At 46.9% G+C, this 15974-nt stretch overlaps 1 protein-coding gene across 5 annotated transcripts in view; it reads right to left on the reverse strand.

The window, feature by feature from the left end:
- Positions 1 to 15974, reverse strand: part of LOC124143117 (E3 ubiquitin-protein ligase HECW2-like) — a 78586-nt gene that overhangs the window by 15303 nt on the left and 47309 nt on the right. For all 5 annotated transcript variants that reach the window (XM_048387974.1, XM_048387982.1, XM_048387976.1 and 2 more), the window contains 6 exons: positions 13858 to 14038; positions 5791 to 5894; positions 4879 to 4996; positions 3860 to 3973; positions 2550 to 2702; positions 582 to 680 (listed from right to left, as the gene is read on the reverse strand). In XM_048387974.1, the coding sequence (XP_048243931.1) occupies positions 582 to 680; positions 2550 to 2702; positions 3860 to 3973; positions 4879 to 4996; positions 5791 to 5894; positions 13858 to 14038 (769 nt within the window). The remainder of the gene's footprint in view (positions 1 to 581; positions 681 to 2549; positions 2703 to 3859; positions 3974 to 4878; positions 4997 to 5790; positions 5895 to 13857; positions 14039 to 15974) is intronic.

Raw genomic sequence — 15974 nt, forward strand, 5'->3', positions numbered from 1 at the left:
GTTATAACATGGGAATAGTGAGTGAGTGAGTTAACGCTGCTTTTAACAGTATTCCAACTTAAGTATGCCAGTGTGTCAGCTTAATGTGGGAGGAAGCCTGAAGGGATGCAGGTCTCAGACGTTTACCACTTTGGTGAAACCCACGAACTAAAAACATAATCGGGGCAAACCGGGATTCGAACCAACAATCATAGGTTTGTGGCGTGCCCAAGGGACGCAACTCTGCACAGCGAATTGCGGCGCCTTAGACGACTGGGCCACCAATGCCCCCTACGCGAGAATAGAGAAAGGCAGGGATGGATGCAGGCATAAACTACAAGCAATTACAGATAACGTCACAAATCAATTAATGTTGTAAGTTCCAAAGATTGCCAACGACAACATTAATTCACATGGGCTAATCTTGAATAGGTTATTTTTAATTAACAGTCTTCATTGCTACAAGACTCTTCACAAACAATGAAACAATTGAAACGAACAAACCAATCAGCTTCAAGTAAAAATGCTAATTTGAAAGTTACTTAGAATAATTTCATCTATATTGTGTTTGTGTGCGGAATGCTGCAAGGTGGGTGACTCACACTCTGAGTAAAGCTTTATAGAAGGGTCTGGTGAAGAAGGCATCCAGCAGGTACTGATGGACGAGGGCCAATCCAAGGACACGGCCAGCAAACCGAAACCTGAAACACACCATGATCACATTATGACATAGCTCAACATCAGTGTTCATTACAACATAGCTCAACATCAGTGTTCATTACAACATAGCTCAACATCAGTGTTCATTACAACATAGCTCAACATCAGCGTTCATTACAACATAGCTCAACATTAGCCTTCACTACAACATAGCTCAACATCAGCCTTCACTACAACATAGCTCAACATCAGCCTTCATTACAACATAGCTCAACATCAGCCTTCATTACAACATAGCTCAACATCAATGTTCATTACTACAGTCAGCAATATTTCAGCAATCATTAGGGCATTACAAATTAATAGCTAGATTATCATCTGCTTTTATTTTTTAATGTGGGGAGGGAGCTTTTAGATTTATTATTTTTTATTAAAGTTGTCAAGTTGAAGACTGGTCACCTTGGTATGAACAAGAGATGACTGAAATAACAAAGATAATAAATAAACATTGCTTTTGACAGTAGCAGTCGGATGTATCTGTGTCAAACCTATTTTCGCATTCCCTGCCCCAACTTGTACTCGTGCGTTTATGAACTTATCCTCAAGTGTCATTAACTTGTCAAGTTCCCCACAACAGTTGAAGTCTTCCATAAGAGTCATAGATTCTGACAAAGGACAGGCATACCAGTCTTAAATGGTTTGCACACTCTCGTATTTTCAAAATATTAAGAGCCATCTTGACAGCTGACAGCAAACAGAAGGCAGGCACGCACCAAGAGTCGGTGGTAGAGTGAGTGAGTGAGTATGGTTTTATGCCGCTTTTAGCAATATTCCAGCAATATCACGCGGGGTCGGTGGTAGACAAGTTTACGGCATGTCGTAAACATGAAATGGCTGTCTGACAGCTGATATCATCACAGTGCTCTTAACATTCCACTCAGGCAAATAAAATTAATTTGTCAGGGTGTTTAGTCGTGAGTCGGGCAGGGACGATAATCTAGCAATTAATTAATTAAGGCCTTACAGGACCCTATAAAAAAAACTAAAGTCTGGCCCAGACAAAGTCGTGGTTGAAATAATGAGCCAATAATGTCCAACATCGTCATCAGGGTATGATGACAAGCATTCATCACAGACACAGAGCCTGATCACACAATTCAAATTAACTGCTTCTTACAACAAGCAATAGAATGAGAGGGATCCGCTCTAACCTAGGTCCACACAGAGTTCTCTATGAGCGAGTAAAGACAGATTGTAAAAATACACCATTACTATCTTAATTCATCAGTGAGTAAATAAGTAAGTGTTGCTTTATGCTGTAAACAGCAATATTCCAGCTGGAAGCCTGGACACAACAGTCTGGACCAGGAAAACCAGTGGTTGATAGCATGAGCAGCGATCCACACAATAGGTGCATGATGACACACAGTCAAGGCACACACGCTCTTTTGACAAGCCCTGGTAACCTCATGAGAATTCCACGCCAAGTCTGCTCTTAACAGTATTTTAATCATATCATGGGGTGTCACCTTAATGTGAGCGGAAATATTCGTTCTTGAGACATCTACAACCTTAGTGAAGGTGCTGACTTACCAGGGGTCATAACTGCGGCAAGTCAAATCCAAGATACACAAATTCTGAGATTTGAACAGCCATCAACTGTCAGCACATCCATGTTTCACTAAGGGATGCAACTCTTCATAAAAAACTGCGACTCTGTGCTAACCCCGGGCTCATACATACATTTATGATGCACTTGTAATTTAATTTTATAAAGATACATACTACATCAAAACATGAAAATATTGCATTTTTATGTTTTGTGAGACCTGAGGAAATTAATATTTTCCAGCATTTTCTAGAACAAACATAAAACATCCAATGGATGGTCCTCAAGTGATTATTCTTACCACTCGTGAGCGTTCTCCACAAAGGCTGACATAGGACTGATCTGTACAGTGTAGGTGTCGTTGGCCGAGTACTCGAACAGACCATAGTATGGGTTGAACAGCTCCCGGGACAGGAGGAAGAAGAACTCTCTAGAGGGACCACCATAGTCTAAACTGTGGAAGGAAAACACAAGACATGGTAAGTTTTACATTTGTTGGTCTGTTGCTTCACACCACACCACAATATTCCTAATAAATGAATGTGGACAAGACAATCCAGTGAATGACATCATGGTTTTCGATCCACACAGTTGGGTTGGTTGGTTTGCTGTTTAACGCCGCACTCAGCAATATTCCAGCTATATGACAGTGGTCTGTAAATAATCGAGTCTGGACAAGACAATACAGTGATTAATATCATGAGCATCAATCCACGCAATTGGGATTGATGACATGTATCAACCAAGTCAGCGAGCTGGACCGCCTGATCCCATTAGTCGCCCCTTACGACAATCATAGTCGCCTTTTACAGCAAAGGGAACTTTGAAGATGGGCAGGCAACATTTATGGATGACCTGCCCAGCTGTCTTGTTGGGTTACAAAATTATTTCAAACACTGGTCCTACTCAAGACCCACCTGACCCAAGTACCAGTCCAGGCCAATCTGTCTTATTTCTAGCATCATGTCACTCAAAACGAAAAGGCTATGGTGGCAAAAGGGTTTAGGGTATTCATCCTAACAGAATGGAGAAGATACAGTGGCTAATGGAGGATGCCATCTTCCCGAGGCAAGAGAGTAAACTGACTATAAAAGTCCAAGCCGAACTAGGCTGGTATTATGGGTTTTTTGGCTGGACTGACGAGTATATGCATAGTCCAATCAAAATCGCGCAACGAACTCGAAATCCGGTTCGTAGACTGTCGTGCAGATTTCGGTCGATTGCAGGATTTGCAAAGCATGTGCAACGCCAACTCGTTGTCAACAGACATTTTCAAAACCTTTTCATGTTTTTAATCAAGGTGCTCGCGTGATTTGGTGCACTTTGCGATGTAAGACACATTTTATCACAATTTAGATCTTAATTATTGATCAGATCGTATTGACTGGGCGCAGCCATTTTGTTTGAAACAAATACAAGTGATGGAAACTGATTGGTCCATAGGAGAGGCTAAGAAGGGACATAACTCGCAATAACCACTGGTGGCGCTACGATCGAGCCCAGGAATTCCCGCCTAGTTCGGCAAGGGTGGAAACTGGACTTTTAAAGTTAGTTAACTCTCTTGCCTCGGGAAGATGGTAGGATGCCTGCCATGATAAACATTTCACTTACCCCTCTTCCCCTGCAAAGGTGATGTACAGTTTACTTTTTTGTAGTTCCTTCTTTGGTGTAGACATGATTTTATTGAAAGCATCTTCTAACACATGGTCTCGCCGAACCGTCAACCTGAAAACACAGTGACCTTCCATATTTTTAAATGTATACAAGATCAAGGGTGGACACCATTTGTCATATCAACTTGTCTACAGCTCATTTCAGACTTGTCGTTCATTTATATTTTTCAGTAAACAGCCAGTCACTCTAAATTTTCACTAGTCTTGAACGAACGGACTGGTGGCCATGTTTTGTTAGTGTGTTTGTTCTTTTGTTTGTTTGTATTCCAGCTCTATGACTGCGGTCCACAAATAATCGAGTCTGGACCAGACAATCCAGTAATTGCCATCATGAGCATCGATCCTTGCAATTGGGATATGATGACCTGCCATGAACCCAGTCAGCGAGCCAGACCACCTGATCCCGTAAGTAGCCTCTTACGACAAGCATAGTCGCCTGTTACGACAAGCATAGTCGCCTGTTACGACAAGCATAGTCGCCTGTTACGACAAGCATAGTCGCCTGTTACGACAAGCATAGTCGCCTGTTACGACAAGCATAGTCGCCTGTTACGACAAGCATGGGTTGCTGAAGACCTATTCTAACCCAGATCTACACGTGTCTAGTAGCTATGTCTATCCCTGTAAAATATGGAAGATATGAACAAGATGATTATTGGGCCATGCTACTTGAAGAATATGTCTTTTTAAGCTAAGAGCTCCTTCAAGCAAATTAAGGAAAAAACATCTTGTGATTTTTTCCGAAATTTTATTTATTTTTTAAATCCTTTTTTTATTAAATTCAAAAGTAGTGGTAATATTTTAGCAAATTGCTAAACACTTGAAGTAGGAAAAAACCTGCAGCACACGTAAGTTAAAAACATATCATCAACATCCTTTGAGATGAACAGCTTAGTATCAGGCCAACAGACAGGCATCTTCTCGAACACTGCTCAAATCAATGAAACTAGCACTTACTTTAACTTCCCCGGACCCTGCCCGAAACCTTTTGATTCCAGTTTTCTATAGAAATTCCTGAGTTTAGCTTGAAAGTCCCTCTTGTATGGTGCTGGCACTCTAGCTGGGGCTCTTTGGACTGAAAGTAAGCAATGGTGAATTATGAAGATGCCCAATGTTTTCTACACATTTTCGGACAGTGTTTTCCCTTACTGAAAGTAAGCAATGGTGAATTATGAAGATACCCAATGTTTTCTACACATTTTTGGACAGTGTTTTCCCTAAGGCTAAAAAAAATAATAGTCTTGGTTCTCAGGCACCGTCCGCATCATCATAAAGTCTGCCGCATGTTCTGTTTTTATTTCAATTTTTAAAAATATTTATGATCCTAATACGACACAATCCAATACGTCACACAGTTATTTCCTTTCACATGCACACAGCTGTACTGCGCATCTGGTGTTATGGTCATGGCGGCAACAGGAGTTTGTATGCTTGTTTATTTAGGTAGGCCCTTTCCCAGGTTGATGGTACACAACTGTTTATTTGGGAACATGCTAGTTTGAACAAGCCAAAAAAACCGAAAAAAAACCACTGCCTGCCCGCACTCTATTTACAAAAGTCATTGCCTCAGAACAATTTTTTTTTTTTAAGCCTTAGGGTATGAATGTTTTCCCTTAGGGTGTGAAAAAACCAACTCTTGTCCATATCCAAATGAGACTCCTTTTTTTACATCTGGTTTTACATTTCTTTATAAATTTCTCTCTCTCTCTCTCTCAATGGAATAGCAATGGAACAGCAGTGGAACAGAAAACTAACTTGTCAGCACAATGAGACATAATATTTTTCCACTTTCAATGACTTCAGTCCTGGTAATATGTTTAAATCAAGTGACAAGCCTTGAGACAAAAAGGGCTGTTTGGATGTCCCTACCTGGTGAGCCTTGAGGAGAGCCCTGAGTCACGCCTTCGTGAGCCTGTGCAAGTCTCGGTGTCACCGTTGGGGGGACGTAGGACATTATTTCATTCTCAAACACACTGCAAACACAAAGTTTAACTCACATCATGTACTCCTCTAAACAGATATTTAATGGAGTAAATGAGGGAATGTAGTTCGCCTTGGTCAGTTGCTTCAAGTAGAAATGGACAGTGAAAAAGGTCTATGAATGAACATCTTCCTATCAATGTACGATTGTCCTCCCCTGAGCGTGTCTGTTTTAGCACAGAAAAGTCAGCTTGAAAGGGCAACGGTGTTTGTTTGTTTGTTGTTGTTGTTTAACGCCACACTCGGCAATATTCCAGCTATATGATGGCGGTCAGTAAATAATCGGGTCTGGACCAGACAATCCAGTGATTGACATCACGAGCATCGATCCATGCAATTGAGTGAGTGAGTGAGTGAGTTGGGTTTAAGGCCGCTTTTAACAGTATTCCAGTTATATCAAGATGATGAATGTATGAGACTATTGGCTAATTGTACCAAACCAGAGCATGAACTTATTCATGTTAAGAACAAATTCAGCACTGTAAGTTAACCTAGTATTAAGAGCTTTTGATGTAAGAATGAATGTCACTGTTTACAAAGCAGTTAGAAGAAAGTTTTTCCAGCCATATGATAGGACTGATGCTGGCCTGTAGACAACCGAGCCTGGTGAGGTGAGGTGAAATGGTGTTTAACGTCGGGTCCAAGATTATTGCACTTATATATAGTGTGTGTATGGGTGTGTGGCTACTTGTACTAGTCCGGACTAATGCCGTTTTTATAGCACTAGCCCACTGAGATACCATGCAGCAGCTTAACATGAATACCCTGCTCAGACACAGTACACTGACTCGGAACCGACCAGTCCTTGTTTTAGCCCCTTCATGCCGAGTGCCAGGCAGGGTAAAAACGAGTACCATCTTTAACATCTTTTGTTATGACACATTTGGGGATAGAACCCCCAACCTTCTGCTCTCCAGGCGGTCGCTCTACAACTGGTCCACGGAGGTGGTCCAACTGAGCCTGGTAAACCAGGGGTTGACTGCATGAGCAGCAATCCACTCCATTGAGCAACAATGACAAGCAACAGTTTGATCAACCATTTTAAAAACCCGGTCCTCATTAGTTGTTATTATGACAAGCATAAGGTTTCGTTTGTTTGTTGGGTAAGACCGCATTCAGCAAGATTCCAGCAATATATGATGTCCTTCTGTAAATAATCATGCACATCGATCTATGCGATTTGGATACAATGACATGCACCAATCAAGTCAGCAAGTCTGACCACCCGATCCTGTTAGTCGCCTCTTACGTTAAGCATGGGTTGCTGAAGACATATTATAACCCGGATCTTTATGGGGGCACAATATGAGGGACTGGGTGGGGTCCTATTTCCACAGGAGATGATGATGATGATGATGATGATGATGATGATCCACAAAAAGTGATAAAGTACAAGACTTCACCAGACAATGGTATATTCAAAGTACATTACCCTGGTTTTAGTAAAATCTAAATATTTTTTACATTTGTATACTTATCCTGCATTACTCCGTATTGCATTTACTGCTGTCTTTGACAGAGAGACGAACTGTGTGAGATCCAGCTGCTGAAGAAAGTTGTTTCCATCTGTCCAGGAAGCAGCGCCCCCTCCCACACAGTCGGCACGTGACCCGGAAGACATGACGTCATGTCAAAACTCATAACTGCTTTAACATAACATCGGAAACTTCGTGGGGAGGAAGCGGAGCGCAGGGGGGGCACTTAGACTTCGTAATGCAGGATAAGTATACAAATGTAAAAAATATTTAGATTTTACTAAATTTTTTAACTTATCCTGCATTACTCCGTATTGCATCTTTATCAGACGGCACGGCCGGTGGGCATACCTTCAGATGTGAGCCAGAAGAAAACCCTCGACAAAGGTCCGATGAAATCGCACCGCATGGACAAGCGATGACCGGAACACCAGCGACCATTCCTGTGAAAGGAAACGAGAGTCGATGCAAAAGAGGGAACCCGAAATAGGTGACAGAAATAGTATGAGGCGGGAATGCCAAAACTAGCACTGACCTAAGAGCGAATGCGGAACGCAGTAGAGCCCTCTAATCTGTGGTGATAAACACCAGAGAGGTCGACGGGCCCCGCTCAGGGTAACGGAGAATCAGTGGCGTCGGGGGTTGGTGACCTGTTGAGCTACCACCAGGGGACCAAAGCTATGAACGCCAGCGACATCTTCCAAGGCTACATCACGGAGGTAGTGGTTGGCGAAAACGGTGTCGGAACGCCAAAAACAGCCTTCCATGATAGATTTGAGGGAACAGTTACTGTGCAGAGCCATGGTAGACGCGACCGCCCGAATCTCGTGGGGGTTGTTAGCCTTGGGGGGGTCCAATCCGGCGACTTTATAAGATTGGAGGATGACCGCCCGGAGCCACAGGGAGATAGTATTCCGGCTGACCTCCGACAGCGACGAAGGGGAGACCGGTAGGAAAAGGCGTTTCCTAGACTTACGGCAGGCTTTAGACCGTCGCAGGAAAACCTTCAGGGCCCTAACTGGGCATAATAAGAGCTCCTCCACGTCGTCGGCACCCACAATCGACGAAAGTGGAGGGATGGTGAAGGATCTATCAGGCTGTCCGGGGAGTTGATTCTTTGCGATGAAGTCCCAGCACAGCCCAAGATGAACTGCTCCATGAGTCCCGCGTTCGAACCTGACCCGAGAGACGTCGAGGGCGTGGAGCTCACTAACCCGGGCGGCAGTAGCCAAGGCCAGTAGAAACACCGTCTTCTTCGTTAAGTCGTAAAAGGAAGACGTGTGGAGTGGTTCGAAGGGAGCCTCCCGAAGAGCCTTTAAGACCACATTCAGATCCCACGCAGGCGGTCTGAACTTGGCTTTCTGGTCGTCGAGACGAAACGAGCGCAGCATAGCCTGGAGTTCGGGAATTTTCGTCATTCTCCGGTCGTCCGGAATGGCAAGGACGGAGTTAATGGCGACCAGGTACGTGGAGATGGTAGAGCCTTTTAATCGACGCGTGCTGCGCAAGTACAGAAGAAACTCAGCCAGGAACTGCGGGGATGCCGTCATCGGATCCTGATGCTTGTCAGAGCAGAACGCCTGGAACGAGGACCATTTATCATCATATAGTCCCCGTGTAGATGGACGATGGGCGAAAGCAATAGCCTTGGCTGCTCTAGTCGAATAGCCCTTGGCTCCTAGGGCTTTTTGCAGATGTGCCAGGCGTGCAGATGAAACCGAGCGGGACTTGGGTGGGGCAACCGACTGTGTGGGTGAAGCAGAAGGTTGGACCACGCTGGCAGTTCTAGAGGGTTGTCTCTGGCGACGTTTCGGAGGTCGACAAACCAACTTCTGGCCGGCCACCAAGGCGCGACCAAAATCAGTGTCAAGTGTCGAGTGGCCTGGATCTTTTGAAGAACCCTGGGAAGGAGAACCGGAGGCGGAAAAGCGTACGCGCTTAATCCCTCCCAGGGAACACTGAAGGCGTCGACTGCTACAGCGGCCGGATCCGGGACCGGCGAGATGTAAGTCGGCAGCTGGCAGTTCTGAGACGTGGCGAACAGATCGATGTTTGGAGAGGCGATCGTTTGACAAAGGACTGTGAAGATCTCTGGGTGGAGTCGCCATTCGGTGGGAGCCACCTTGTCCGGCCTGGACAGAGCGTCTGCCAGAACATTCCGGCAACCTGGAATGTGCTGAACAAGGAATTGCAAGTCTAAACGGTCCACCAGGTCGAAAAATCGGAAGGTCTGGTTGAGCAGGGACTGAGAGTGGAGAGTACCCTGATTCCTCAGACACCACACCACGGTGATGTTGTCCGTGGAGATGGCCAACTGGCCGTGCCGGAGAATGCTCTGCCAGTGGGAGACAGCCAGTATGAGAGCTTCGAGTTCGAGGTTGTTGCTGTGCCAGAAGAGTCGATCTCCTGACCACAGCCCTGCAACTGTTTGAGTCCCCAGATGAGCCCCCCAACCCTGTTTGGATGCGTCGACGAACAGGTGGAGGGAGGGCTGTAGCGCGGTCAAGGAGACGCCGCCGCAGACGTTCGATTCCACCGTCCACCATCGGAGGAAGGGGTGGAGGTGGACCGGGAGGACGATGAGGGACTCTGGATCCTGCTGCCGGATAAAGGGTGCGAGAAACCGTTGAATTGGACGGAGCTGGAGGCGACCTCTGGCAGTCAGGTCTTGAGCCGACGTGAGGAGACCCAATAGAACCTGCCATTGGCGGAGAGTTCGAGCCTGTTGAAGGGCAGGGAAGAGATGAGCGAGGATTTTCAACCACCTGTCTCTGGGGACTTGAAGGAGGTCCAGATCCGTGAGAAACAGGCCCCCGATAAACTGCAGACGGAACGATGGGATCAGCTCCGACTTGGTCTGATTGACGATCCAACCCAACTGATTGAAGAGCCGCAGGGTAAAATCCCTGTGACGCAGTAGCAACGCCGAGTCCCGATTGTTGAGGAGACAATCGTCGATGTATGGATCGAAGTTGATGTTCCTCAGGTGTAGGTAGGCGGTGACCGGGCGGGTGATCCGTGTGAAAAGCCACGGGGCCGTAGAAATTCCAAATGGTAGGACCGCCCACTGGTAATGGGTACCATTGAAAAGGAACCTGAGGAAGCGCCGGTCGTTGGGGTGGATGGGGACATGAAGATAGGCGTCCTGGATGTCGAGGCTGATCAGGGAATCGCCAGCTGAGATTCTCGTCCTGAGCAGTCGCAACGTCGTCATTCGGAAGTAGGGAGGACGTTCCAGGTAAAGCCGGTTGAAAGTGGAGAGATTGTGTATCATGCGCCAGCTGGTGGTCCCCTTCTTGGGCACCAGAAACACCGGAGAGTAAAATCCTGGGTGTCGAGCCGGGTCGTGTACGATCTCTATGGCCTCCTTCTGCAGTAGGGAAAGGATGCTGTCGTGAAGGGGCCGAAGCTGGTGGGGTGAATAAGCGACCGTTGACGGAGTAGACGTCAGAGGAGGCAGCGCAGACAATGGGAGCCGGTACCCCTGACGGAGGATGTCGGTGACGAACGGGTCCTCCAGTATGTACCAGTTTCTCCAAAACCGGCCTAGTCTCCCACCCACAGGTGTGTCGGTGACCGGAACGACTGGGGGTGGGAGGTCCCAGTCGTTGAGGTGCCGCCGGTCAACGCTTTGAGGTGGAATCGGCCCCCTTGCCGGGGCGACGATCCCTTCGGGGTTGGTAAGTGCCACGGGCTCTACCACGACCACGCCCTGTCCCACGAAAGGGCGAGGTATGTTTGGAGACGACCTTGAGGGAGGAACGGCGTGGTTTATAATTGCCTTTGGAGGACTTGGCCGCTGATTGGTGTGTTACATGCTCCAAGGCTCTGAGAGCAGTTTCATCCCTGGCGAAACTGGAGACGCGGGTGTGGGTAGCGGAGATAGCACCATTAAAAAGGGTAGGACCCGACCAAGGTTGTCGTAGTAAGGAACGCTTGAATTCGGAATCCCAGTCCGTGGAAGTCAAGTAACCCAACCGTCGAGTAGTGGTGATCTCCGCAAGCGCAGCTCTCAGGTGATTGCGCATGTGATCGATCTGGCGAAGTTGGAACGTCATAACCGTGCGCAAGTGGTCGATCCTGTTAGGATTGGATTCAGCGAGATCCTGGTCAATGGCTCTGGCAGATGAAGCAAGTGTAGATAGTGGCTTCAAAGTACGGCGCAGTTCCGTTTCCACGAAAGCGAGTCGGGAGTCCGGCATACGTATGGTGACGGACTGAGAAGACCCGGTCATTCGATGTAAGTCCTCGTCCAGGATATGTGCACCGTCGGCCACGTCGAAGGAGTGGACGGGGAAATCTTCCCGCCGGAAACGCGGAGCCTTGAACGACGGCGTGAGGGACAACTTAGCGAAGTCCTCATCCAACGCCGTAACCAGGTCAGTGAGCATTGGGTCGGGTGGTAGAGAAGTCGGATTAGACCAGATCGTCAACTTTTTATCCACATCGGAGCCCGGGGAGGGAGCGACGGAGGCCAGACGGTCCGCCAACCAATCAGCAACCTGTGAAAGGCCCAAGTGTGTATCAATCTCGGGAGATGGAGGGTCATAGTTGGGGCGAAATGATCCTTCCGAGGAGGAGGAACGACGTCGTCGTCTATGTACGGGTGAGTGACTACGAGAGCGACTACGAGAGCGACGACGGGAACGAGCAGACTTGGACGAGTGTCGAGAGACAGTCGGAGGCGACGAGGTGTACAATGTTCGAGACCGAGAAGCACCCGATGTGGAGGGGGCCTCAGGAATCGCAGTAGCAGTAGTCGGGGCCGTCAGCGTCGCCGGCGTCGCAGGAGGCACCGTCGGCGTCGCTGAGGTGGGTTGAGCTTGCGCAAACAATGACTGCATCCAAGCTTGCATCCAAGATGGATCCATGAACGATGACGGAAGGGCATGTCCATAAGTAGGAGGCGCAGCACAAGTCAAAGGCGCCGAAGTAGTCAGAGGCGCCGTATACATCGAAGACATCAGAGGCGCCGGACCAAGAGGCGCCGGATACATCGGAGGCGCCGGACCAAGAGGCGCCGGGTAGATCGGAGGCGCCGGACCAAGAGGCGCCGGAGGCGCCGGGTAGATCGGAGGCGCCGGACCAAGAGGCGCCGGAGGCGCCGGGTAGATCGGAGGCGCCGGACCAAGAGGCGCCGGGTAGATCGGAGGCGCCTGACCAATAGGCGCCGGGTAGATCGGAGGCGCCGGACCAAGAGGCGCCGGGTAGATCGGAGGCGCCGGACCAAGAGGCGCCGGAGGCGCCGGGTAGATCGGAGGCGCCGGACCAAGAGGCGCCGGAGGCGCCGGGTAGATCGGAGGCGCCGGACCAAGAGGCGCCGGGTAGATCGGAGGCGCCTGACCAATAGGCGCCGGGTAGATCTGAGGCACCGGAGGCGCCGGACCAAGAGGCGCCGGGTACATCGGAGGCGCCGGAGTTGTCGTCGTAGATGGTAGAGGTGACAGGAAACCCGAAACGGGCGATGCTGCAGACGATGATGTCGAAGTAGATGACGGTAAGGGTGGTGTAGGAGACCGTGTACGGTCGGATGTCGTGCCATGGGAGGCAGACTCTACGTTGGATGACATGTTGGCGAGTCGACGGACACGCTGGGTGAATCGTTTCCGAGACACTCTGAGGTAGGCGGTGAAGGCGACTGGCGACAGGGGACTACAATAACTGCAACGCTCTGTGAGGGTACACGGGGTTGTACAGTCCAGGCAGCAGGGGTGGGGGTCCCGTCCAGATTTATTCCCGCGGCAGCGAGAGCAGCGAGACATACTGGAATTGAAGCAAAAAACATAACGATGTGTAAACACACAACGTGAAACATAATGTAACTCAACATAACTTATTTTTCTTGTTACAAAGTTAATAAGAGCAAACAATTACGCTTCAAACACGCCGAAAACAATCATTAAACTTAATGTAAAACTCCAACCATAGAGCGAATTCAAGACACAAAACACGAAAGTACGTGGACATGTAGTGAATCGCAACAGGGCGGGAAAAAATGGCGGTAAACCAAAATGGCGGGAAACAACAATACGCTCGGAAAAACCGTGACGAGAGTCAGAACCCGAGCGAGAAACATTACCAATTAACATATAATGAAGGCAAAGGTAATACAGCAGACTTTTGTCGTAGAAAACGAAAGAAAGTCAGGACCAAGTAAACTCTCTTTAATAATTCCACTGAGGGATACAGTTCACGTCCGATCCATGTGGTTGACAAAGCAGTTATGAGTTTTGACATGACGTCATGTCTTCCGGGTCACGTGCCGACTGTGTGGGAGGGGGCGCTGCTTCCTGGACAGATGGAAACAACTTTCTTCAGCAGCTGGATCTCACACAGTTCGTCTCTCTGTCAAAGACAGCAGTAAATGCAATACGGAGTAATGCAGGATAAGTTAAAAAATTACATTTATCTTTACATGAAACTTGCATTCTCAGCTCCCTGGGGAGTCCACAACCCAAGCTGCCAGTGGCACAATTCTCACCTAAGTAATATTGTGAGATCAATATCATTACAGAGCCTGTCAAGGGCGTCGGTGCCATGTGAGCGGATCTTATGTATCTTCTCCTTTAGCACGTTGTTGGAGGAGTACTGGGGGAACGTGTCCTTCAAGATGTCATCGATGCTTGGTTGCCGTAGAAACAGGACCACCTTCTCATTGTACGCTGAAATCAAACCAGGAATATATACTGTTTCACAACTCCTCACAGATTCATTTTGTGACTTGCATCCATGGTGATGAAATAATGGAGAAATCATCAGAATTAACAGATTCGAGTGAATTCTCAGATTTAAACCATATTATGGTTAATACATAATTTCTCTACAGCTTTGCATAATGACCTATAGTTGCGTCACTTGCACTTGCGTTTTACTTGCACAAAAGCCTATTCTGAATGGCCAGTAAATACCTGGCTCAGAATCAACTGCAACAACAACAGCATGATGTCATCATATCAATATCATTACTTACCACTAATATTAGATTGATTTAACATTTGTTTGTTTAACGCCACACTCAGCAATATTGCAGCTATATGATGACGGTCTGTAAATAATCGAGTCTGGACCAAACAATCCAGTGATTGACATCATGAGCATCGATCCACGCAATTGGGATACGATGACATGCATCAACCATGTCAGCGAGCCTGACCACCCGATCCTGTTAGTCACCTCTTACGACAAGCACAGTCGCCTTTTGCAGCAACCATGGGTTGCTGAAGACCTATTCTAACCTGGATCTTCAGGGGTCGATTGGTTTAACAAATTTCATTGACTGAAATCTTTAAGTTTTCAATCGTTCCGCTGATGGCCTGAGTTCTATTCCAAATACGAATACAATGTGTGAAGTCAATTTCTGGTGTTCCACTGCCATGATATTGCTGAAATTTTGCTTAAAGCTGACAAAAACCTTACGCATTCACTAACTTACAAGCCTGAAAACTATTTTGACATTTGAGTGAGTGAATACTATTTTACGTCAGTCAGCAATATTCTACATGCATCATATCAGTCTGTAAATAATCCAGACCAGTGATAGATGACCTGGGAAACGATCCATGATGACACACCATCAAGAAGGTCAGACATTGTGCCCACCTGATCCTCATTTTAGTCTAATCGTTCAATAAGCATATGGAATGATGGGGCCTGTTCTGACCCAGAACCATACAAGGTTTGTATTATGGGTGAGTGAGATTGGTGTAATGCCACTTCTGACAGGAGTTCAGTTATATAACGGATTGCCATCCTCCTGATGTGGGAGGAGAGCCCAGGGTGAAAGGTGAATACCATGATCACGGGTATGGTGCCGACAAACCTAGAAACATTATCGGCCCAAATCTGGGATTGAACCCTAAACAATGTTTGCGGCATGTGTTTGCTTGCTGTTTAACTCAATACTCAGCAATAACCCTGCTAGATGACGGCGGTCTGCAAATAGTCGTATTTTGACCAGACATTCCAGTGATTGACATCATGAACGTTGATCCATGCATTTTGAATACAATGACATGCATCAACCAAGTCAGAGAGTCTCAACATATCACAAAAGTTTTAGTTCATATACGATTACTGAAATATTCTACCAATTACAGCCCTAAAACCAAGTGACCTTATTTTTGAAAGCAACATTAAGAACATATAAATATATCTTTTCAAAACAACTTTTTTTAATCATACCAGATGCCGTTCTTTCACCTGCAATTAACAAAACTAAAAGGATAATACAGACAAATATACTCAATTAGTTACCTGAGACAGGTGTACATATCAATCTCATTAAAATCTTATCTTTCACTCCGACACGATGCCTCTCTGGGTGAAGATCAGAGGACACCCCATTTGGACCTCCCCGTTTATATTCAAGTTGAAGGTACAGAGATAAGATATGCATGTCTGAATTAACTGCTCCTTGTACTGGGAATTGAGAAGCCTCACGATCATTGGTTGAATAGAAACCTCACCTGACACAGCCTCGGGTGTGTGCTGAGATCTTCACGCAGAGAGAGGTACAGTATCAGACTAAAAGATTTCACTTCAATGAGATTGATCCCCAAGTCACAGAAACCACACCAGGACTAATCATGAGAATAACAA

Source organism: Haliotis rufescens, unplaced genomic scaffold (genome assembly GCF_023055435.1).
Source record: "Haliotis rufescens isolate VD_foot unplaced genomic scaffold, xgHalRufe1.0.p SCAF_10, whole genome shotgun sequence".
NCBI classification, from domain to species: domain Eukaryota; kingdom Metazoa; phylum Mollusca; class Gastropoda; order Lepetellida; family Haliotidae; genus Haliotis; species Haliotis rufescens.